Here is a 25,190-nt window from a genome sequence, read left to right as displayed (position 1 = left end):
TTTACTAAACAAATGCCATTTTTATTGATTGTGCAAAGATAAACTTTTGTTCACAGTCAATAAATCTCAAATTAATAAGGCCCAAATTACTATGATTTTCCACTTAATTTTCTAAGCCCAAGGCAATGACTCACTTTTTTCAAGGTACTTCTGATAAAGTAAAATTCAGGGTAATGAAGTAACAGACCTTGGGAGGTGGCTTAGGGGCCTGACCTAACATTTATCTTTTGTGCTTCCTTGCTTTCTGCCTTAGGTCTTCCATTTTCCTTAGGCGTCTCTAACTTGCTTTGTTTACCTAGATCTCTCTCTGCAGAACATTCCCAATGCCTTCTAAGCCAGTCTTAGAGAATGGGCAGAGCTGCCTGCAGAGCAGAAAGAAGTGTTAGGTTCAGAGGAGGGGGTAAGGGAAGGAAAAGTATCTTCCATAGGAACCAGAAACCACTGCCATCTCAGGGAAAGTGGTCACAATGAACATCAACATGAAGGGCATTTGCCTGGGAGGGATAGCCCTGCTGACTGAGAGGTCAAAGGCAGGTCTCCTAATGCTTTCTCTTTTGTCCAGAGATTCTGACCACATTCATGACTAAAGCTGATTCTGCATGTCCCTGGAAGACAGGAAGGTTCTGGGAACATCTACAGCCCACTTCCAACTTTTGGCCAGGGAACTCCTGGTTTGGCAGTGCCTAGAAACGAGGCAGATTCATTAGCGTGGGCATGAAGGGGAAGGAGATAAGAGGGGCAGGGAATGAACTGGTGGTAGCTATCCCTCTTGGAACAACGTAGAATTTCTAAATTGTTAGCATTCTAAATGGTGTGTGTTACCAAGCATGTGCGATTGAGAGAGTTGGAGCATCTGTAACATCTGGGCCTCATGGACAAAACAAACCACAAAGCAAGGGTCAATGGGAACTTTGTGGCACATGAATGTGAGATCTCAGCGAAGCTCTCCAGATTGCCTTCTTGTCCTGCCTCTACTGCTACTCTGATGACATTTGAATTTGGTTTGCAGGCAGGGCACACTAAACGAGCGGGACACAGAGCTGGAGCCCAGATTTCTATCTGGAGACTCCACATGTCAAATGCCGTGTCATTGATACTCTCCTTTCTTGTCTCACCTCCTCCACCATACCCCAACCCCCTCCCCACCACCTGTCTGTCCAGCTCTCCGCTAGAGGTTCATAACTAGCTTTGACTAGGAAATAAGCTGGTGTCTCCAACCAGCTTCCCTTTCTGGCCTCACCAGGAGGAACCATTTGTAATTTCCAGGTTGGAGAGGGAAGCAGGGGACAGAGGCAGGCAGGAAGCAAACCAAGGGTGAAGGTGGGAAGTGGGATGAGGCTGGAGAGATGGACATTGGTGATCTGAGATAGTTTCCCTCCTTCCGGTTAGACAGGTCCCTGCTAATCCCCTGTTAATCTGTTCTAGTGGGAGGTGGGGGTGAAGGGAAAGGGAATGGGGAGGGCTAGGGTGACCTTCAATTCCTCATAAAAATAGACAACATAGTAGAGTGGGGTGGAGCAGGATCTGGAGAGGGGCCTAATTTGATGGCTTAGAGTAAGGTCTCTGGGGCAATCATGCCCAGCTTATTTACCCACTCCTCCCAACTTAGCCTGCTGAGTTACCTCATTCTCTCTCTCCAAATCTTCCCCTAAAAACTACTCCAGTTTTTTCACCCCTCCCCATCACCATCCCCTAACACCTCCAGGGCATCCCATCTTTCCCATGCCTGGTTCTTCTTTCCAACCGGCTCAGTAGTATGTCTCCTTTTCCACCCAGCCTGTTAAAGAGATCGGGGTGGGGGTTACAAAGTGAGCTTAAAAGCAGGCAAAAAGTAAATCTCCTCTTGGTGCTTGGGTGGTTGAGGCCAGGTAGATAGGAACCTGGGAAAGGAGGCTGAGGGAAGTAGCGGTAGGCAGGTGAAAAGGGAAGGGGAGGAAACCCAGTGAGCTGGGGTCATAAATTAGGGAAAAGGAGGGACTTGTATTTAGCACAGTGAAGGGTTGGCCTAGAGTAGGTGGGGGTGAAAATACAAATGCCTACAGCAGTTATTCAGGAAAGAAATGAGTTTCTAAAGAAGCAGCCACCTGTTGTTGCTGAACAGAATTGTGGCTGTGGGGTTGGCAGCTCTAGTAATTTTTCAGAAGTCAGAAATTTGGATTTTATGTGAAAGCCCCCAAATTTTAGGTATTGGGCCAATTGAAAAAAACAACAACACCTGCGCAATATATGGCAGGGCAAATCAAACACTATCCATGGACCATGTTTGTTTGTAAGCCATCCTTTCTCAACCTCCAGTAAGTGATCAAAGTGCTTGTCGGAAACAAACAAACAAACAAACAAACAAACAAACAAACAAACACCATTTGGTTGATGCTTGGGAATCAGGAGGCCTTGGTTCTAGTGTCAGTTTTGCTGCTCCTTGGTTTATGACCGTGAGCAAATAAATTCACCTCTTTGCCTTTCTTTAGCTGTAAAATATGGAAGTGGGATCAGATGACATCAAGGTCCTTTCTAATTCTGATGTTCTGTGATTCCGGGTAGAAGGTGTAGGGCCTCAGAGACCAGTTGGTGTTAGGTGGTACCAGAATTTGAGAGGAAGAAGGTGTGGAGACCAGGCTCAACAGAGTCAGGGCTCCTAGGACCTGGGACCCCAGGATCTGAGCGCACTGAGGAAAGGAGCAGGGCTCTATGGTTGTAATGGAGTTTAGGTTGGAAGGCCTGGAGGGGTAGCCAGCAGTGGGGGTTGCATCTGCTGGGGGTGGGGTGAGGTGTGGAGGTACTTACCCCCAGGATATCGTCGCAGGATAAGCTTGCGGACCTCATCATAGATGAAGATGAGGAGACTGTAGGGGAAGGCGCAGAACCACCAGGTGACCCTGAAAGAAGCAGAGCAGAGTGTTAGGAATATTAGAGGCTGGTTACATAAAAGAGGATTTGAATGGACCATAACTTGGATCCTAGAAGGTGCCCTTCTAAAGAGACACTCACTTGAGCGGGTACATGCGGAGGGCCACACCCATGCCTGGACAGTAGGACAGAAAGGCGGCCAGCGCTGTCTCCTCCAGGAGTCCAAAAATCAAAATCTTGTTCCTGGAAAGATAAAGAAAGGAGGATAGGTAGCATCTGAAGGGAGGGCAAGGAGGTAGAGATCCAGGGAAACCCCTGGTGGTGGAAGGGAAAGAAGCAAGAAGAACTCTGAAGGTAGGGTCATAAATGACATCTTCTGTGCCCTCTGCAGACACCCTCTTCTCATAGTTGTGTAACCTCAGAAAGATTTTTTTTAATTTTTATGCTTATTGATTTTACCTTTGATTGTTGTCTATAACACATATATTCATTTGTTAAATAAATGTTTCTTATGTGTTGAGTTATGTGCTCTGTTCTGGAGATGCTGTGGTCAACACAAGCTTTCTTCTGGAGGCCTGCCCTTAGGCATCTTATAATCGTGTTACTGCTCCAGACAAATGGTCTGTGAAGTCTCATCTCCCGAGCAAGATGCAGAGAAAGCTCCTTCAGTTCAGAGCCCATGTATGTTTTCTACATTCTCAGTATCTCCTACAGTCCCTGGTAGCTGTTGGTTGTAGATATTCAATAAAGAAGAGAACATTTGTAAAGTACTTAGCAGAGGGAGAGCTCACTGAAGATTGAGTGATCACTTATGTTTCCTATGTCAGGATTGAAAAGCAAGATAGAAAAAGGCTCTGAGGGCAGTTTCTGGAGTCAGGTGGTGTCTAGTCCCATTGCTGCCACTTACTAGCTTTTGGTTATAAGCAATATTTCTTAACTTCTCTGAGACTCATGTTTCTTCTCCGTAAAATGAAGATATTTCTTTTATATCATTGGATTGCTGTGAAAATCATGGGAGACAATATGTGGAAAGCTCTCAAACATGGAAAATTCTCAGTCATATTACTTAACCTTTATAACATGCACTTCACCTATTTATGGCTTAAGCCATTGTTTACCAAATTTTTCACTCACTAAAGACCTCTCTATTTTTCTTCTATAATAGTCACATTTTAATTGATTTTTGTCTCTCAAACTGCCTTTGTTACTAAGTATTGAATATATTTCCCCATTTAAAAGTAATTACACACATACCTAGATTCCAAACAGAACTACTCATTGTTCACTTTACTTTATACCTAGGCTTCTGCTTAAGAATGACACTTAAGTGGGTCTAGGAGCCTTCTCACAGGTAAGTGCTTGATTTCCATAACATTTTTTGAACAATACAAATAGCATCTAGGAGGACCCCTGAGGTGCAGGGACCCCAGGTGGGGCCCGAGGTGCTGAGGCTGCCTTTGGCCAGGTGACTTGTAGGTATTAATACTCTTTTGTACCCAGCCTGACTTTTTCTTTTCCATTTGCCTCTTGAATGGGCTGGATTATGTTCAGCCCATAACTGGATTAACCAGTTATGTTCCCACCTTCCTGTGGCCTGCATGCACTGCACAGTAGGTTCTGGCCCAGAACTGTACCCAATTTCTTGGACTTTCTGCTCCTTGTTCTCTTCCTACTGCACTTTCCCCATTAGAGCTTTTAGCTCACTGGAATCGCCTTCCTTCATGTTACCTTTATTTATCTAACAGACTTTAACTTTCCTCTCCCTAGGATCGTAAATGCTATTAACTTCACCAAGGTTTTGGCATCTTTATTTTTTCCCATACTAACAAATTGTGACAACACTCACTTAGTGAATTGTGCCCATCGTTTCCAGTAGAAGAAAATAAAGGGAACAGCCGTGATAACTTCAGTACTTACTATCACCCACGCTACAATCACAGAGTAGTTATTAAGTACCTCCCAGGTGCCAGACTCTGTGATAGGTGAGCCACTCAGTGTAGTGGTCAAGAGCTTGCGCTTTAGAAACTGATCTGCGTTAATCCTTACCAGGGGGGTGACCTCAGCCACATCGTTTATACTTTTTGGGGTCTCATCCATAAATTGAAAATAATACCTACTTAATAGAGCTATTGTGAGGTTAAATGATGTGTTTGAACCACTTACCTTGGTGACTGGCACATGGTAACTCACAAATAATAAGGCATTAAACCTGACACTGAGCAACTCAGGCCCTACAAGGATAACACCACAGGACAAGAGCTACCTACAAGTGTAGAGGAGCATGGGAGATCCTGTGTTTTAGAGCTGGACAAAGGGTTGAGGTGGGTGTCACTAGATTAAGAGATGAAGGGAGGAAGGAAGGAAGGAAAGAAGAAAGGCAGGAAGAAAGAAAAGAAAGAATGAAGGAAGGAAGGGGAGAAGATGAAAAGGAAGGAAGGAAGGAAGAAGGAAACCTTAACAAAGTACATTTTAGGAGCAAAATAAAACTCATCAGAAAATCATATCACTCCTTCTTCTCTTATCTATTTCAAACATGGTTATGGATATACAGCTGGGTAACTAAAACCTGATGTCACCCTGTCAGAACTGGACCCAGAGGGTGAGGAGAGCCTCTGTGGATTGGTGAGTGTACCCAGAGCCCAATCAGCCTGGGTGCGCAGGTGCCCGGAGGGTGGATGCTCACTTCATGCCCTGCTGGAAGACTGAGTTGCGGCGGGTCTTGCAGATGATGAGGTCGGCCCATTGCACGACCACAATGCTGGCAAAAAAGGCCGTGTGGCAGGTGAACTCCACCACCTTCCGCTGCTCATAGGTCTGGGGAAGGGTGGGCAGAGAGGTGATAGTGTGAGAGGAAAGTGCAGGACCAGAGTATTGTACAGTTCAGAGCCGTTGTTAAACCCTGGGCACAAAATCTACCCTTAGACCCCAATCCCAGTTGGCCACTACTGGCCACCTGTGCCAGGTGTTTAGCCTGCCCCTCTCTTGTATGTGTAAGTGCGCATATACACAGCGCCACTCACCCACTCCTGGCCATAGCTGTCCTCCAGGTCATTTGTGGACCGGTCATCCCAGTCAAGGCGGATTCCCAGCAGTCGCGAGGGCAGGAAACCATTCTCTGCCAGAATCACGAAGTAGGTGAAGAAGCCGCCCAGTGCCTGGATCATCCCTGTGGGTTGTGAACAAAAGGCAGGGCCTGGGTCAGAGAAGGAAGCTGGAGGGGCGGCAGTACTGATGGGCCAGAGATGGATATCCCTGACCCTGAGGAAGCTGGCCCCTGTCCTGGACTTTTGCTGGGGGTTCCTCCCTCCAAAAGCTGGGGAAAGAATTCTCTGGGATTCTCTCCAGAGCCGCAGGGCCCAGCGCACCAATCTGTCCATAGGCCATGCTGATGAGCCTCTCATTGACCAGCTTGTCTGTCTGTGGGTTTCTCGGCTGTCGCTTCATAATGTCACTCTCAGCTGCCTCATAGGCCAAGGAGATGGCGGGGACCTGTGTGAGGTGGAGAGTGGAGAAGAGGAGGGCATTGGAAGGGAGCCTTGTGCTTGTCTTCTCCTCAACCAGCACAGCCTGGTCAGCTGCCCCGGGTGCCTTTCTTTTTCCATCTGCTGCCCGTCCCTGCCCATATTGCCCATGTGATTGCCTTGCCTGCCCCCTACTCCAGTCCTGGGCCTCACCATGTCAGTGCCCAGGTCGATGCAGAGGATGGTCACGGTGCCCAGAGGCAGGGGGATGTTAACAATGATGAAGAGCAGGAAGGGCGTAATCTCAGGGATGTTGCTGGTCAGAGTGTACGCGATGGATTTCTTCAGGTTGTCAAAGATGAGGCGGCCTGGGTGGAGGTTTTGAAGGCATCAGGAAGATTAGAGGGACCATTCCCCACCCCTAGCCCTGGAAGTGTGGCTGCTCAGCTTCCTGAGAGAGGAAGATTTTGTGTGTGAGGGAAGCTAAAGCTGGTTGATGGCCACCTGGAATCCCGAGTTGACTCTGGTTGGGGTAAAAGGCACAGGAAGCAGGTGTGCAGGCATCAGACATTCTGGATACCATCCAGCCCATAGCCTCCTCACCCTCCTCCACTCCTGTGACAATGGAGGCAAAGTTGTCATCCAGCAGGATCATGTCGGCTGCCTGCTTAGAGACGTCAGAGCCTGAGATGCCCATGGCAATGCCAATGTCTGCCTTCTTCAGTGCCGGGGAGTCATTCACACCATCGCCCGTCACCGCCACGATGGCTCCCTAGGAGAAGGTACAGCCAAGCTGGATGGTGAAGGCCCTGCACACGCCCGACCCTGCCTCCCACCGCCTTGCTCACCTGCCTCTGACAGCCCTCCACAATGATGAGCTTCTGCTGTGGAGATGTCCGCGCAAAGACGATCTCTGTGTGGTTCTTGAGGATCTCATCCAGCTGCTCCGATGTCATGTCCTTCAGGTCAGAGCCATGCACCACACACGCTTTGGCCTCTCTGGGGTGCAGGGGCAGAGGTGCTGATTCTGGGCCTAACCAGCCTGCTGTCTCTCCTGACTGCCTCTGGGCCTCTGGTCTCCCCCAGGGCCTCATCCTCCTCTCACTCAAAGCCCAGTGACCTGTTTCTCCCATTTCTTTCTCTGAGAAAGTGATGCTAGATCCTCGCCATGTCATCATCACAGTTAACACAGTTTACTACCCGTGTGCTTGTTTTCTCATACACATCTCATACACATCATGTTGCAGTGTAGATAGGATCCTAATTTTGGCTCAAGGAGGAAAGTTGATGTCTCCAAAGTCACCCAGCTAAACAGTGGCACAGCCTGAACACACTCAGGACTGAGGAACCAGAGGAAAGGCCTGTAAAGTTCCCAGAGGTGCTATCCTGATACTCCAGGGAAGACTCAGGCACCCTGTGGTTAACCCCAGGGGGTCCTGAAAAGGCCTCACCTGGGGTTGACTTGACTGACAGGGATATTGAGCCGGGCTGCAATGTCCTCCACAGTCTCGTTGCCCTCTGATATAATGCCCACACCTTTGGCAATGGCCTTTGCTGTGATAGGGTGGTCCCCAGTCACCATGATCACCTGGCAGGAAGAAGTTAAAAAAAGGGGAAAAGACAGCAGTATTAAGATTCCCTGCCCCCTTCTATTCCTTTCCCAAAGTCAAAAAAAGACCACTAGGTGCCAGCCAAAATAATGGAAATGTGTGTTTGTGTGTGTATGTGTGTGTGTATGTGTGTGTGTGTGTGTGTGTGTCTGTCTGTCTGTCTTTGCATAAATGGATGAGGGGGAGAGACAATGACAAGTTGTGTTCTGGGGATCAGAGATAGTTTGCTTAAATGGAGGAAAGCTGCCATGACAGAGAAACATGTTGACAAGGGTCCCTTGGAAGAGAAGCCTCAAAGGTTGTTTAGGAGTTTAGATTTCATGGAATACAAGGCTGTCAGAGGTAAAAGGACCCAAAAATCCCCCTCCTGTTACCAATGAGGAAACAAAGGCTTAGAAAGGGCCTGTGATTTGATCAAGGTCACAGGGAGCCAGAACTATGACATGGTTTTCTTAGTGTCCAATATTAGTGTCCAATTAGTGTCCAATTGCTGCAGGCAATCTAACTGGACAGAACAAGGATGACAGGGAGACAGTCCTCCTTCCCTCCCCACTGACATTCTTCCATGATGTGAGAAGAAGGTGATTTCTGCCCTAATGACAATGTTCATTGTCATGTTGCAGAATGGATGGAGTTGGATGAGGAAGGTGGTTGGCATCTAAGAGGCCAGTTAAGAGGTCAGAGATGGATTAGGATAGCATTTGCATCCATTAATATAAGATCTGGTCTTATTTTACTATGAGACCAGGTCTATGATATGATATATGATATGATATGATATGATATGATATGATATGATATGATATGATACGATACCGGGTCATATTAATTTTTGCTCCAAAAGACGCATTAGAGCTGATTGTCTGGGTAGGTCTTATTTTCGGGGAAACACGATAGGTGGATACTAAATAAATGTTAGCTGTGTCTTAACACCCTCTCCCTTGATAACTGGTTCCTATTCCTCTACTTGCTCCTAAATGTTGGTGTGGCTCAGGGTTTCATTCTCCTCCCTTTTCTTGACCTGTGCTTCATGCTTTTTGCCTAGGCAACGTTAAACATTACGATTTATAATTATCAAGAATTTAACTGAGCTACTTCATGGTATTGCTGTCTTGACATCCATTTTGTTTAGCTAAGTTGCCTGCTCTTGGGCAATATAATAAAACGTACTAGTATGTCTGTACTTTGCACTCATGGGATAATTAGACTCAAATATCCAGTCCTGACCCTCTTTCTTGAGCTCTAAATCATATTATAACTTTCCCAGCAACATCTCACCCCCGGTGTCCTGCAGACTCTTTAAATGCAAGATCAATTGGACTCATTTCTTTATTCCCACCACCCCCACCAAGCCTACTCTTCTACTTCCTGCCTTAGAAACTGTCCCTCATTCATTCAGACCTTTTGTCTCCTATATCTTCCTTATCTCCCATATCCAGTTTGGTCACCAAGTTCTCAAAACATTTCTCGAATGTAATGACTCCCCTCCACTCCTTTGTTGCTGCCTTCATCTGGGTCACCATCCCTTGCCTGAATTATTGCAGTAATCTCTTGCCTGTCTCCCTGACTCCAATTCTCCTCCAAATCCAGGCCCTCCATCCAGGTAGCCGCCTGAAAGCTAAATTTGCCCTGTGATATCTGTGGGTCTCTATAGACTACAGGATAAAGCCTAAGTCTGGCATTTAAACAAAGTCCTTCCAACTGGTCCTGGCCCAAGGTTCCAGTCTCAATTCCCAATGCTCATATGCCACCTTTCCCTGCAACCCACACACATACCAAGTACAGTCTAACTACGCAGGGTACATACTGTTCTCTGCTCTTCACATGCCTTCCTCTCCCTCACTGCCTTACAAAATACTTGTCAACCTTTGAGGCCCAGATCAAATGTCAGGCCCTCTGTAAAACATTGTCCAGTTCCCTGAGACAGAATTAATTTCTCCCTACTCTAACGTCCCATGGAGGTACTTTCCCCAGGCCTCCATGATAGTTCAGATCATGGCAAGCGGTAACTTGACGAGCAGTGGGAACATATGCCTTCCAGAGAAGCAGGCCATGCTTCATATAGCCAATCCACTTCTTACCAGCAGTTTTATTTTGGGAAAGCTACTTACCCATTTTGAGTCTTAGCTTGTTTTATTTTTAAATGAAGGTACTGGTGTTTACCTTAGAGACAAAGTGCTATGGGGTTCAGAAATCACATATATACAGAAAAGTCATCTAGTGTGATGGTTGAGAAATAGCAGACTGCCTTGGCTAAAATCCTGCCCCTACCACTTACTAGCTGTGGGGTCTTGGGCATGTTACTTTATGCCTCAGTTTCCTTCTCTGTAAAAGAGGGGAAAAAATTGTTATGAGATTATACAAGTTTCATGTTAACAGTACTGCCTGATTCACATACAGGTTCACAAAAAAATTGCCTGTTTTTATTATTAGAGTATCTCATCGTAGGTACTGAATTACCCTAGCTATTATGATTGTTCTGTGGTTAATTGTAAAGGCATTTGTTTCCCCTGAGAGACCATGAGCTCCAGAGGTCTTACTCATCTTATCCTCAGCACCTAGCACAGTACCTACCTCTGAGTAGACAGGTTGAATTGAACTTATGCAGTAATAGGGGAGAGGCTGAAAAAAGAGGAGCAAGTGATGTCACCAGTAGCTAAGTTAAGGGGAGTGGTAAAGAGCTGTATCTTGGAAATAGGAAAGTAAGCTCCAAGATGCAAGGAATTTACATTGGTTTGTTTGTTTGCTTATTGAACTCCAGCACCTTGAACAGTGCCTGATACACAGCTGGTAAACCATAAATATTTGTTAAATGAAGAACAAATATAGCACCAAGGAGGGAATGGCTATTGAGAAACAACTGTGTTTGGATAAGAGAACCTGGAAGTGATGTGCTGGGTGGGATGAGGACCGGACCCAATATAAGGGTTCTGGGGGAAGTGAGTAGTGCTGACAGGAGCCTGATAATCCCATCTCAAATGGCTAAAGAGAGTAAGCAATAGTTGGGAAGGGTAGGACTATCATTATCTCCAAGATAGGGGTGCCAGATCGGCTTGACATGAGAATAGAATGAGCCATGCCAGGGAGGGAGAGGATGGGTGTGTGACATGGGGCACTCTGAGCACAAGGGATGAGGGTGAGCGCTCTAAGGCAGTGACGAACCTTTCCTTGTAGATAACAGCTTCTCACAATCAGTGGGAAAGGAGACCACTAGTGGCCTGGGTGTCCCCAGGCCAGCAGCCCCTGCAGTCCTTTGACCTTTGGTATGTGAAAAGAGAGGATGGAGGGGAGGAAGTGAGGCCATTACCTTGATGCCTGCACTCCTACACTTGCCCACAGCGTCTGGCACAGCAGCCCGGGGAGGGTCGATCATGGACATGAGCCCCACAAAGCAGAGCTTCTCTGTGGGAAAGTTCAGCTCATCTGTGTCAAATTTGAAGCCACGAGGAAACTTTCCAGAGGGCAGATTCAGTTGACAGAACCCTGAAGGGGCGCAGAGAGAACTGAGCAAAGTGGCTGTCTGGGCACCCCCAAAGCTCCTCACCCCAGGGAAACCACTGAGGCTTGGAGATCACTTTCTCAGCCCTGCTCATTGCTTCTGGCCCCTCACCTAGCACTCGCTCCCCCAGTCCTCCCAGTTCCATGTAGGCATTCTGAAAGGCATCTTGCATCTCCTTGTCCAGAGGAATCTCCTTGCCCTGCACCAAGATGGAGGAGCACCGTTCCAGAATACGTTCTGGGGCCCCCTTCATCACCAGCACATGGCTCTGGGGGCTGTCTTCTCGTTCATGGATGGACAGCTGGAGAGAGGACAGATGGTTACAGGGGGGACATACTTGTCTTGGTTGCTCCAGTACCCAGTTTGGGGCCTCAAACAGAGCAGAGGCTGGTAAGAAACCCTCCCTTAATGAAATAACCCCTTGCTCATCAATGCTTGTTAGTATAGGGACAGTCTCTGTGTGTGGAGCGGTGTTTGGACCTCATAGTCCCAACCCTGTAACCTGAGAGTCACCTTCCCATAAGACATTAATTGACTCAACAAATATTAATTAAGATCAGGTAAGACAGACACTGTGCCGGGGGCTGGACGGCTCTCTTGTCAGCATCCCCCCCCACCACACTGGCCTCAGGGGGGCTTTACCACAGGACACGGCTGAGACTATGTTCTTGGCATTTAACAGATGCCTACAGGCTGAGAGGTACCCTAAGGAAATTTCAGAAGAAGTATGTTTCAATTGAATGGGATGGAAGGGTTGGTCGACTGGGGCCAGAGGGTGGGGAACTCTGGGAATAAGAGTCAAGAGGGTAACACGTTTTAGGAAGGTATGAAGGTTTGGGAGTTAAAGGGTAATGGCAACCAGACATGTAAGTCACCCAGGCTGCCCTGGGGGATAAGGCAGGGGTGAGAGGACATGATGCTCAGATGTCTCCACTCTTCGTATTGATGACTCCTCCGCAGTTTTGTGCAACCCCTCACTTCTGTCCCTCTCCTTCCCCTGTCCCAGTGCCCTGACCAGACCTGGTACTTGTTGGTGGAGTTGAAAGGAATCTCTGCCACCTTGGGGTTCCTGTCTCTCATCTTCCTCACAGAGCCACAAGACAACTCAATGCACTTAAGCAGAGCAGACTCAGAGGCATCACCAGCTGTGTCCCTCTGCAAGAAGAGAATTCAATGTCACATTGGGGTTGGGGAAGGATGGAGGACCAAGTGAAGAGGGCACTGAAGCCCCAGAGACCTCCATAGCGTATGAGAGGGGAAGCTGGGCATCAGCAAAGTGAGCAAGATATGGAGACGATCCTGACCCCCTACCTTAGACACGGAGATGTTCTCCTGCCCTCCCTTAAAAACTGCACGGTTGCAGAGACCAGCTATCCGAGACAGGGCCGTCCACGTGGGGGATCGTTTGTCAAAAGTGGCCCCTGGGAGGAAATGAAGGAGAACCAGAGGCTCAGTTCCACTTTAGAGCCCATACCTCCCCTGCCCCACCCCACCATCCAGTGTTCTGGACATCTTCCAGTCCCCCTCACCCCTCTGGGGTTCCCAGTTACCAGACTGATCTTCGGTGGTGTCAGCCTCATGGATCTGGTTGTCAAACCACATGTGGGCGACAGTCATGCGGTTCTGGGTAAGGGTGCCTGTCTTGTCAGAGCAGATGGTGGAGGTGGAGCCCAGTGTCTCCACCGCCTCCAGGTTCTTCACCAGGCAGTTCTTCCTGGCCATGCGTTTGGCTGTCAGGGTCAGACACACCTGGTAGAGAGAGAGGAGAATAAACAAGGCTAAGCCTCAGACAGAGATGTCTATGATCTTACCTGAGCATGGCTCTATCCTTCCTCCTACTCCTATCCTATCTTACTCCACAAACATGAGTAGGATGTAAGTGTGAGCAGATGAACCAAGATCATGAGGATATATTTCAGTGAAATGTCCAGTAGGGAGTTGAAGACATTTGGCTAGAGCTCCAGAGATGGCCAGAGTAGAGCTGGGAGTGGGGATATGAGAGTCACCCACACAGAATGGGCACTGGAAAAACTGGGCTCACTGTAAGGGTGTAAGGAGAAAAGCAGAGAGCTGAGGCCTGAGAATCAGTGTCAGAGAGAAAAAGACATTGCTGGGGACAGAGGAGAGGAGAACCAGGATAGTGACATGTCACAGTGATCAGTGAAGGAGAGGATTCCAGGCAGGTGGACAGCAGTATCTATTTCAGCAGCAGAGTTAAGAGTAGGAGCTGAGAAAATCTCACTGGATTTGTCAGTCACTGGTGACATTTGGGAGAGCCTTTACAGAAGAGTTGGCCAAGATGAGCTCCAAACTGCAGGGGGCAGATGAATATTACATGGGTAGTGAAAAGAGATGACCATGACAAGCTCGGGGAGAGAAACTGTGTGCCAAGGAATAGCCCAACCTGAGATTTTCCAGACTCAAACTCTGAGCCATGTATTAAATGATCTTTTGCAGACTCAAACTCCAAGCCAAGTATTAAATGAAAATCTGACATGTGATTTTAGGGGCTGGCAGTGCCAAAATTGCTGAGAAAGAATGAGCCTCTAGACTTTTGAGGAAAGGGTAGCAAGATGCTCCCGCGGTGGCAATTCAGCCTGAGCACTCACAGTGACAGTGGCCAGAAGGCCCTCAGGCACGTTGGCCACTATGATGCCGATGAGGAAGATGACTGCCTCCAGCCAGCTGTAGCCCAGGATGAGGGACAGCACGAAGAAGGAGACGCCCAGAAACACAGCCACCCCTGTGATCAGCTGGATGAAGTGTTCGATTTCCATGGCTATGGGCGTCCGCCCAACCTCCAGGCCTGAAGCCAGAGTGGCTATGCGGCCCATCACCGTCCGGTCACCTGTGGCAATTACGATGCCCCTGGCAGTGCCTGCAACACAGGAGGGGACATCAAGCTGGGAACGCTGGGTCCTGCCTTACTTCCTGAGAAAAGAAAACCATACCAGAGTAAACAGGCCAAAGACTCTGATCCTGGAGTTTCAGCAGATTGTGCCTCACTTGGCTTACTCTCCCTGCATTGATCATCAATCCCAAACTCGGTACAATAGCAAATTATTTTCTCTGATGTTTGTGTCTAAGGAAAAACCTTGCAAATGACTTCAACATTCAAAATGAGGAGATTCAATAAGTGAAAGAAAAATATGGTCTGAAATATTTCAGTAAAATCAATCTCATACTTACCATCCAAAAGTCACAAAGTAAAGCACTTATGGATTTTCCGTGTAGTCTTCAGATTTTCTTTCTCAACAGTAGGTATGAATCTCTATAAAAGCTAGCCAATTACTGACACTTTAGTAGACATGAGAAGGGCCTTCAGGGGAGGGAAGGGGGGACAATGGGAAGAGCATGCATGCTGGCACCAGCTAAACCTGAGTTTGAATCCTTGTTTGAGTTTCTGGGGATTGGTTTAGTAATTAAATGACATAGTGCTGTAATAAACCTAGACCAATGCCTGGCACATAGTAGGCACTCAAGATGAATGTTAGTTCCATTCATTTCCTGTTCTCTCTTCAAAGACAATTTCAGAGTAAGCAATGGAAATATTTTGCTAGGCATTTTTAACAACTGTGGGAAATGTAGAGCAAACTTCAGAATCTTAGCGCATTAAAAATTTAGGAAATTTAAAGTGTGGAGGTTTTCATTGTAATTCCAACTTGCTGAAGGAGGGAAAAGCCCAGAGAAACATAATACACTGATGAGAAACAACAAAACAGGAAGCGAAAGTTGTGGAGGTGGTGTACAAAACTTCTTTGACTCACTTTCTGAGGCCCGTGGTCTGGTCAGGCCTCTTTCTCTTATCAGCTCTTGCCCCCTACTCCTTCTCTGAGTCAACCCACACTCAGTTCACTGGCATGACCACAGAAGGCACAGATTTCAGTTGTGCTCAGACTCCTGCCACTAAGTTGTGGCAGCCCTGAGAGCTCTTGCTGGCCTCTGGTCTTCTCTAGAACCCAGAACAGGAAGGGGGCAAAATGGGCAGCCTGTTCATGACAATTTCTCTTGTTGAAGCATAGTCCTAGATGTAGCCTGAAGGAGGACCCAAGTGTCTACTTGACATGGAAGCTTTCTGGCACCTCCCCCAGCCTGGGGCTCTGATCAAAGCAAGGGCCATAGGAGGAGGCAGCTACTCCCAGACTCAGGAGAAATGGGAGGCATCAGTTAAGTCAAAGATGCCCAGAATTCAAGATTGGCTTGCGGCGTGTGTGAGTGTGAGCGTGTGTGATCTCTTTTGTGTGTGAGATTTGTGTGTATGAGTGTGTGATGTGTGTGTATGAAATTTGTGTGTGTTAGTGTGATGTGTATGTGATGTGTGTATAAGTTTTAATATGTGTGATGTGTGTGTGATATGTACTGTGTGTGAGTGTGATGTGTACTGTGTGTGAATGTGTATGATGTGTGGTGTGTGTGTGTGTGTGTGTGTGTATGTGTGTGTGTGTGTGTGTAGGGGGTCTTGTTCCAACACCTGAAGGCTTTGGAATTTGCTCAGTCTTGGACTGAACAGAACAGAAATCTTCTTGCGGAGAGGTAACTATTTCAGTGTCATGCCTCGCTAGCCAATATCCTGCTCTCTGGAAGGGACTGTTTCTGTAATATTCAGGGAACCCTCAATTCCCTCCTCTGTAGCAGGGCTTTTAATAAGTACAGCCACAGCCCCCAATTATGACTGGGTATTCAGAATTCAGACTCCTCCCTCAACGGTTGCCAGGACTAGGATCCTTACCTTCCACGCAGTTGGTAGAGAAGAAACAGATATTGCGGGTTTCCAGGGGATTCTCATGGGTGAACTCAGGGGAGCGGGTCTGGGGCTCTGACTCGCCCGTGAGGGATGAGTTGTCCACCTGGGGAGAAAGCGGTGGTGTGGTCATCAAACTGCCAGATGCACTCCTGCACACACTGCTGTCTCCTGACTCTAATCGCACTCAATCTCCATGACACAAGGGACAAAATTGCACTTGTCCTCATCACATATTTATAGCATTACTCAGATATTGTCCTTTGGAATCCCAGCTCTTCCTAACTTCTTATGTGACCTTAAACTAGGTACTTAACCAACAGAGCCTCCATTTACTCATCTGTAAAATGGGAAATTTAACGAGAATCTCTGCATTGCATAACTACAGGATGTGCCACCAACACTATAGTCTATGAAAATGGCACCACTTAGGGTCGTGCATGGCATAACTTGTGTGGCCACATGCAATAGCCCTGAATGATTAGACCATTCTAACAGAGTTAAATTACATGGCATATGTGAATATATGTAAAGCATCTAACAATAATTGGTATTCAATATAAGATGGTTATAAAGTATATATCAAAGAAATACTCAGGGCACAATCACACATAGGTATAAGGAGATGATGCACTCTATATGAGAAAAAGTACAGCTGGGAGGTATGGGGACAGGGGTTGGCATTTGGACTTGGGTCTCCCAATCTTCAAACCTTTAACTGGGTCCCTCTCAGGTCTATTCAGCCTTTCTCTTAGACCTAGCCAATTGCTCTGGCATAGCCTTCTCACCTTACAGCCGTGAGAAGAGATGATCCGAAGGTCAGCAGGCACGCGGTCTCCACCCTTCACCTCCACCAGGTCTCCCACCACCACCTCCTCCGCATTGATCTGCATCTTCTCGCCCTCCCGCACTACGAGGGCTTGCTGTGGAGAGGCCACATGCATGTCATGAAGTATTTGTCTCTACCCCTACTTTTCTATCCTGCTGGTCTCCCACCTCTTCTCCAACCCACCTAAGGAGGAGAAAAAGCTCTGCACCCTTAACAACAAAAGTAGGTCCTAGCGTGGAGAGCTAGGATGCCCAAGCTTCCATCTCAGAGCACAAGGACTTGAGAAGGGATGAGCCGGAGCCTTCCAGAAACCTTATGCCCCATTTCAGGGCCCAGCCGGCCATCTACCTGAGGCACCATGTTCTTGAAGGAATCCATGATCTTGGAGCTCTTGGCCTCTTGGTAGTAGGAGAAACAGCCAGTCACGATGACCACAGCTGCCAGCACCACGCCTAGATATAGCTGGTAAGGAGAAAGGGTTTGAGGGACCTGATCATCTCCCAACACTAAAGGGACAGCTGCCACTCAGGACGAGCATTAAATGCCATTGTTATCTGTGAATGGGAGTGAGAATGGTAAAGTCCTTCTCTCTCTCCCTCAATCTACTCGTCCCCAGCCTCCTAATATTGGAAAGTGCAGAGAAAGTCTTAGGAAGTTCCCAGGACTAGGACTTCTCTAATGGATGAATGAAGACCAAGGGAAACAGACAAGCCCAGTTAAGTGTAAAGGAACAGGGAGGGGCTTTCTCATTCATGAGTGATATTGTGTGGGTGTGGGTGTGTGCGTGTGTGTGTTGGAGATACATATATATATATGCCTCTCTCTTTTTCAGCCTAAAGAGCACTGTGACCTTGGGGTCTTGTTCCCTGCCCCCCAACTACACTGGAGGGCAAAGTTATGGGCTGGTCCAGGGGTCAGTTGTTCCAGCTCACATTGTCATTGGACGGTTCATCCTCCATGGCAGCCTGGATGCCGTAGGCCAGGAAGCAGAGGATGGCTCCAATCCACAGAAGGATGGAGAAGCCCCCGAAAAGCTGGCGACAGAACTTGACCCACTCAGGGGTTGTCGGGGGCGGGGTGAGAGCGTTGGGCCCATCCCGAGCAAGAATGTCCTGGGCCCGCTGGTTGGTGAGGCCCTGAGGGAGGCAAGAAGAAGTGTGGGAGCTCGCATCCAGAACCAAACTGGCCCCTCACTTCCTACAAGCTCGTTGGCAGGGAATAATGTCCAGGTGGAGAGGAAAATCCCACCTGGTTGGAAGGGGTGAGGGGCCATCAGGAGAGGCCACATGAAGGAGGTGGTGTTTGCAGTGGGTGCTGGAGACCTTGAAGGCTGAAGAGGATTTTGAGTGTGGCCCCTTCTTTGGTCATCATTGGATTGAGACACAATTTGGGCCCACAATAATCTCCTCAGGAGGCAGCCTGGTTAAGGCTCCCTGGAAAGACATCTCAATTGGTTCCTCCTATCTTTCTTCCAGATTCCCTACATCACCAAGGATTCAAAAAGAGTCCTACATTATTGACCATCAATGTCACAGAGCTTTGGCTATCACCCGTCACTTTCTCCAGAAAGCTTCACCTAGCTCTGTTCCCCTAACCCCAGGTTGGTTCAGATGCCCCTCTCTGCATCCCATTGTACCGCAGGCATGATTCTAGAGCTGCACTCATCATATGGCACTACAATTAAATGTTTGTATTTCTTTCTGCTACTAGATTTTTGAGCTCCTTGAAGGCAGAGTCTACTTCTTATTTATCTTTCTATCTGTCCACTCATTCTTTTAATAAATGTGGATTGAGCATCTACTACATGCCAGCTCTATTGTCAGCTCTGGGGACCCACAGATGAACAAGTACCACAAAGCCCCTGCCTATGGAGCTTATGATCTAGGGGAGGTGACACACAATCAATAGATATTACTGCCAGAGAGTAAAAAGTGTTATTAAGGAAAAGAAAGTAAGGTAAAAAGAATGGGGGCATAGAATTTTCAAAAGGGCAATCAGGGAAGGCCTGCAAGAGGAGATTACATCACTACATTTTTGATTAATAATTTTTGTTTTTCAAAGTGATCTTTGTATTGTGCTGCTTCCTATCAAGCTGACCTTGGGAAGCTGCTCTCTCTCTCTCCCTGAGCATCCTTGCTCTAAGAAAGACGTCCATAGCATCTGTCTCTCAGGGTTATTGTAAAGATTAGAGAAATGTATGTAAAGCATCTATCATGTGCTTCATATATAGCAGGACCCCAACATACTACTTTAAGAATAATAATGAGTCAACCCACAATTTCATGTATGTCAGTCCCATGAGAGGTTGTGCATCACTGAAGCTGCTTGGGGTAGAGGGAGAGCCGTGCCCAGAGGCCCTCTGGGGCCTGGGTTCTAAGGAGTCCTGGCTTTCAGGTACATAGAAAAAGAGATATAGACTAGGAAGCAGGGGATCTGAGCTCTAGTTCTGGCTCTGCCACCAACTAGTCACTTGTCTCTGGGCCTTAATTTCCCCATCTGTAAAGAGGGTTGGATTATATTTGTAAGGTCCCTTACATACTGCTAATACTCTCACCTCTTTGGTGATCTCCCCAGAGTCCCTCCACTCACCTTGGACAGGTCCACTTGGTATTTGCGGCCCAGCTCATCCAAGGATAGCTTGTGGTCATCCTGGGGAAGGGAAGCTGAGTTACTTTGCGGAGGGAGGCTAAGTGTGTGTGTGTGTGTGTGTGTGTGTGTGTGTGTGTGTGTGTGTGTGTGTGTGTAGAATGCATGTGAGGGCACCAAGGGACAGAGGGGTGAGGCAAGGACATGGAAAAGGTGGGAATGAGTTTAGTGCATCAGAGCTGTGGGGCATCTCTCCCACCATCGGACCCCTTTTCATGGCCCTGCTGGGCAGGCTTATGGGCCTTACCATGGCCACCTCCTTTTTTAGCTCATCCAGCTCCTTCTCTTTCTGTTTCTTCTTGCCACCCCCATTGTCTGCAGTGGTGGCTGCAGGAGAGTACTCACGTCCAGCCTGCAGGAGGAAGGGAGAGCCCAGAGAGTCAGGAAGGATGGAGGCTGGAGCCTCTATTCCTATCTCACAGCAGGGAGCCCAGGCATTGGGAGTGGGGGCAATGGATTCAAAGCAGTGATCCTTCCAGGGGAAGAGAAGGCGTAGAGAGTGGAAGGGACACCAGGCCCTCAGTTTGCAAACAATTGGCAAAGCCATTGGGCTCTATGTTTGAATTTCAGGGAAGGCTGAAAGACTCAGCAACCCACCATTAGTTGTTTAGTAGTTAGGCTTTTGCTAAGATTTTGTTTGTTGAAAGAACCCTGCAGCTAAATACAAACCAAAATAAACAAAAACTTTAAACAACTACCTTACACCATTTAGAATCCTGGAAAGGGGTGAGAAGGACTGAGGAACCAGTGAAGGGTGGAAGTGACCTATAGGGATGTCTCTGTCCCAACACTATGGCTACTTTACTCAGAGAAGAGTAGAGACAGTTAAGAATTTAGGGAAATAAGAGTCTTTGAGGAGCCAGGGATCAGGGCAGGGAAGTGTCTAGAAGAGGATGTGGAACCACAGGGCCTAGTAGTGGCATGTGGAAATGGAATGAGCAGGGCTCATGGACTGAGAGAAGTTAGTAGTTGGGAGGGTCAGAGCATGTCCAGGAAATGGGGACATGGAATTTGCTGGGAGTCCTCTCCATCTTGCTGGGCAGGCCTGCCCACTATCCAACAAGAAGCAGTTTGCAGAACTTGTGGTCCCAAAGCACAACTAGATAAGAAGACAACTGGGTCCCATTTGTCCCAAAATAAAAGAAATTGTCTCTGAGGATAAATCTAAAACTAAAATGCGTATAGTTCTTAAGTCTAGGCATTCCTGGGTCCTTCGGTGAAGTCAAGTAAATATTTTAGCAGGAGCCTCATGAGGCCACCAATTTCCCCTTCCTCTTCAGGGCCTGTGGTATCCTCACCACCACCAGGCTTCCGAGGTCTCACAGGGAACATCTGGAGGAGAGAGTGGGAAATTTCTTTTTCTAAGGGGAGGCTGTCTTGGGGTAACAGGATAGGAGTGGGGTTGGGGAAGGCCTGGGGTGTCCATGACAAGTGCTTTTTCACTCCCTCTTCCTCCCCAGACCCCTGTCCTCCTCTTTTCTCAAGATATCATGTCCTTGTCTCAGGGGCTGCCTCTGTGCTGAATGTTGAGAGAAGAGCTTTTCTATACTATGGTGTAATTAATTTTTTTTACATAAGGTACAGGTATCTGGATGGGACATATGGCCAAGGTATTTGCTTTTTTTTATGCAGGATAATGCAATTTTTTAAAAAATAAAGTGTTTCTTTTAGAGCAGTTTTAGGTTCACAGCAAAACTGAACAGAAAGTGCAGAGATTTCCCATATACCCCTACTCCCATGTATGCAGTCTCTCTCACGATCAATGTCCCCCACCAGAGTAGCACACTTGTTTCTGTCTATGAACCTACATGGACACATCATTACCACCCAAAGTCCATAGTTTTCACTAGGGCTCACTCTTAGTATTGTCCATTCTACTGGTCTAGACAAATGTGTAATGACATGGATCCACCATCACAGTACCATACAGAAGAGTTTCACTGCCCTAAAAACCCTCTGTACTCCATGAAAATGCCTTTATTTCCTACCAGAGTCAGGAGCAATCCTAGGAATGCAGCAGCTGCCCTGATCGTAGGCATGAATTCAGCCCCTGGAGAGGGAGGAGTCACCGGTGACATCAGGACAGGAGGAGGTGTGCAGTGAGAGTGGATACCGTGTTCTCTTAGACACTAAAGTTTGCATTTATCCCCATATGACACATCCATGAGTCAAGTATACAGAGGTCAGACAATTAAGTTCGCTAACTCATCCTAGAAAAAGTGCTACCTCATTGCTAAATATCACTACGGTCACCTTCAAAGTACTCCCCTTGGGAAGCTATGCACCGACGCCAGCACCTAGTCCACCCTTCACAGCAATTTTGGAACTCTTTTTCTGGAATGGCCATCAGAGCTGTCATTGTATTACCCTTGATGTCCTGAATATCATCAAAATGTCTTCCTTTCAATATTTCCTTTATCTTCAGGTAAAGAAAGAAGTCATTGGGGGCCAGGTGAGTAGGGAGGGTGTTCCAATACAGTTATTTGTTCACTGTCTAAAAACTCCCTCACAGACAGTGCCGTGTGAGCTGGTGCATTGTCATTATGCAAGAGCCATGAATTGTTGGCGAAAAGTTCTGGTCGTTTAACTTTTTTACGCAGCCTTTTCAGCACTTCTAAATAGTAAACTTGGTTAACTGTTTATCCAGTTGGTACAAATTCATAATGAATAATCCCTCTGATATAAAAAAAAAGGTTAACAATATCATTGCAACAAGTTTGCAAACTTAATTGTCAGACCTGTATTTTTGGCTTCTTAAAGGCTGATTACCTTGGGGATCCTGAAGCAGCCCCACAGAGGAGTGGAGAGGGCCCCTTTCCCTTCCACAGGTGACTTAAGGGAGTTCATTGAATGGATTGAAATGCTTTGGATTCATGAATTCATGAACTATGTCCTTGGTGGGACAGGGCTGAGAAATGGATGAAAGGCAAACAATCGGGCTACACAAGCTTCAGTGAGGCAGGAACCAGGCTTGTGCACAGAGGAAGAGTGCAGCTGGGGCAAATGAGCAGAGGCCTGAGAATTTCTGTACATTCAGGTGTAAAATAAAGTTCATGAGGCTTAGAATCAAATGCATGGTTTTAAAAAATTTCCAGCCCACGCACTTGGGGCGTGTTGGATGGTGGCTGAACTAGTAGCCCTATGCAGCCCCCCTTCCTTCAGCCCCCACCCTGTCCTCCTGCAGGCAGGCACAGAGCTTGGGACACACGGCCCCTTCCCCCTCCTCCTGCCCTGACAAGGATCTCAGCCTCTGGTCCCTTCCCCCTCCCTCTGCCCTGGCAAGAATCTCAGCCTCTGTCGCCAGGAACCTGCAAAGATTTGGGGCCAGCAGGCTGCCCAGGCAAGAAAGAAAGAGAGGAAGCAAGGACCACTCCCCCAACCCTGTTCCTCCCTCCCCCAACCACAAGTCCCAGTCGGGGCTTAAATGCTAAAGGAGAACAGAGAGTTCTTTCTTAGGAAGCCAGAGGCTGGGACAGAGTGGGGGAAGCTGGAAATCAGCCACTGCTCCCCCCACTGCAGCCTCTCGGTGGCAGCTGGAGCTGGCCGGTTCCCTCCCACCAGTGCCGTCCCTTCCCCCAGCTCCCACGCTGTCCTTCATGGCCACAGTGTGATGGGGTGACAGTTAGGCCTTGCTTTGGAGGTAAGATGCAGGGGGAAAAAGGGATGGGGGCAAAATGAGTCCCAGAGGAGGGCGGAGGAGGATGAGGGTGGGGGATGGGGCTGCTTTCCCTCCTTAATGGTCTCTTGGTAGGTTGAACTCCAAGCTTCAGCCCTAAGTCTGCCCACTTCACCCAGCCTCTCAGTCCAAGCAGAACTGGATCTCCTCCCTGACTTGCTACTGGGGGTGGCAGGGAAGGGGATTTTATGGATGCTGGGGAAGAAGCACATACCCCAAGCAGTTGGGACCCCCTGAAGAAGTCAAGGTCAAATGGCTTCCCAAGCAGGACATCTTGAGCTGAGTCCACTTTGTTCTATGGTGGAGCAGGGGAGAAGGCTACATCCCTCCTCTTCACTTGTGATGGGGGAGTGGAGGGTCACCTGGCCTCTCCTCAGAGGTCTTGTAACTCATCTGGGACTCCCTTTCCCTCGGGAAACAAGAGATGCCAAGGTGCAGTCTGAAGATCCCAAGACAGCGTATTTTCCCATGGTTGTCACCTCTTCCTCCATAAAGCGCCTCCTCAGAGACAGCTTCTCACAGACCCTCAAACAACCCCACACAGTAAATTGATGCCCACACACGCCCCCTGAGACACCAACTCGGTTGTTAATCCATGAATATCTGTATCAGTTCCAGCTTATGGAGAGCACATGGGTTGCAGGTGCCACGGGCGCAGACGTTCTATTTATAGCTCCCACCCTAGCTCAAGAACCCTGGTGTCCACGCTTGGAGTTTTCCCAGTTGCTAAACTCAGTGCAATAACATGTCCTTGCCTGACCCTTCCTGGGCTCAGAAACTCCCCACAGGCCCCCTTTTTCCTTGACACCCCCCCTAGCTCCTTGGCTCTTTCCATCCACGCCCAGCATTGCACAAAGGAAGGTAGTACACACAGTGTATAAAAGGATTGGGTCACTTTCCTCCATATGGAAGCTTCATTTCCAAGTATCCAAAGCCTGGTGCCTCCCCTGCCTCCCATGGTTGTTAATATTCCCCTTGGCATACCCAGTGCTGCAGAATGACACAGGCAGGGGTGGGCTGGTGGGGATGGGGAGGCAGCTTTTTCCAGCCTCTTGGAAAGTCCTCAAAGCCCATGGCCAGAACAATGTTCCCAGAGGACATCTGCAGAGGTGCTGGGATGGAAGCTGGGGGCGCATCACTCTTCCCACACCCCTCTCAGCTGTCCTAGGAACTCAGAGACCCTTGAGATGGTGTCCGGAACTGTTTGGTGATTCTGGAGCAGATGCTCTCCTGCCCCTCTCTAACCTGTAATTGGACCCCCAACCTTTCAGGATGGGATTTCCAGAAAAATGAATGTTTTCAGGGGGTGGCAAACGCAGGGAGGATCAATAGTGCCAAATATCCCTTCCACTGGGAGGTTAGGGGACGCACTGAGAGTGGAGGGACAGAGATGCGGAGTGGGGTGGAGGGAGAGCTGGAGGGGGGGTGTGGTGGGCTGTGAGGCCGATTGTGGGGTGCTGAAGAGGTAAGCACTTGGGCATGAGCGGTGGGCCTGCGCACGAATTTGTAGCTAGGAAACTGAGTTCCAAGTTAAACCACCCCACGGATCAGCTTTTCTATGCTTCTCCCTCCACATCCTATCCCATTCATCCTTTCCCTCTAGTCTCCCTCAGCCTCCAGAGAGCCCTTCTTCCCACAAAGTCACCCTTACTCTTTGGGGGATACTCACCCCACGGCCCATCTTGGGGCTCAGTGGCTGAGGGGGTCTAGACCGGACAGATCAGCAGGAGGCTTCACACTGCGGTCTGGGAGGGCCAGAGACCAGGCAACCAGACCTCGGGCCAACAACAGGGTAGCTTTAAATAGGCCCTTCTCCCCCCTCCCCCGCCTTCCACTCTTTGGGAAAGAAACCTTTGTTGAAACAGGATCCCTGAGGACTCC

General features: G+C 48.2%; 1 protein-coding gene across 3 annotated transcripts; it reads right to left on the bottom strand.

The window, feature by feature from the left end:
• On the bottom strand, positions 1-25,117 carry ATP1A2 (ATPase Na+/K+ transporting subunit alpha 2). 3 transcript variants are annotated; one of them, XM_081026949.1, is made up of 24 exons: positions 24,979-25,117; positions 19,881-19,985; positions 19,577-19,636; positions 17,920-18,123; positions 17,336-17,449; positions 16,947-17,081; positions 16,147-16,264; positions 14,027-14,295; positions 12,968-13,166; positions 12,729-12,838; positions 12,438-12,572; positions 11,529-11,718; positions 11,226-11,401; positions 7,760-7,896; positions 7,157-7,307; positions 6,912-7,080; positions 6,522-6,676; positions 6,213-6,336; positions 5,868-6,013; positions 5,531-5,661; positions 2,989-3,090; positions 2,785-2,876; positions 1,727-1,777; positions 1-683 (listed from the first exon to the last, which is right to left on the bottom strand). In XM_081026949.1, the coding sequence occupies exons 1-23, from the start codon at positions 24,988-24,990 to the stop codon at positions 1,749-1,751; spliced, it is 3,063 nt and encodes a 1,020-aa protein (XP_080883075.1). In that variant the 5' UTR covers positions 24,991-25,117; the 3' UTR covers positions 1-683; positions 1,727-1,748. The 3 variants fall into 3 exon arrangements, with proteins under 3 accessions (XP_080883075.1, XP_080883076.1, XP_080883074.1); XM_081026950.1 differs by adding an exon at positions 23,524-23,718 and having other exon boundaries at positions 1-1,777; positions 24,979-25,080; XM_081026948.1 differs by having other exon boundaries at positions 1-1,777.
• Positions 25,118-25,190: the final 73 nt, after the last annotated feature.

The sequence above is a fragment of the Rhinolophus hipposideros genome, assembly GCF_964194185.1.
Source record: "Rhinolophus hipposideros genome assembly, chromosome: 19".
Lineage (NCBI taxonomy): Eukaryota > Metazoa > Chordata > Mammalia > Chiroptera > Rhinolophidae > Rhinolophus > Rhinolophus hipposideros.
This window is presented reverse-complemented; position numbering and strand designations above follow the sequence as displayed.

Coding starts and splice junctions, on each gene's coding strand:
- ATP1A2 (XM_081026948.1), bottom strand. Junction 12,839..12,967: donor CACCACCGAAGATCAGTCTG/GTAACTGGGAAC, acceptor ATTTCCTCCCAG/GGGCCACTTTTGACAAACGA. Junction 7,897..11,225: donor GTAGGAGTGCAGGCATCAAG/GTAATGGCCTCA, acceptor TCTTCCTGCCAG/GTGATCATGGTGACTGGGGA.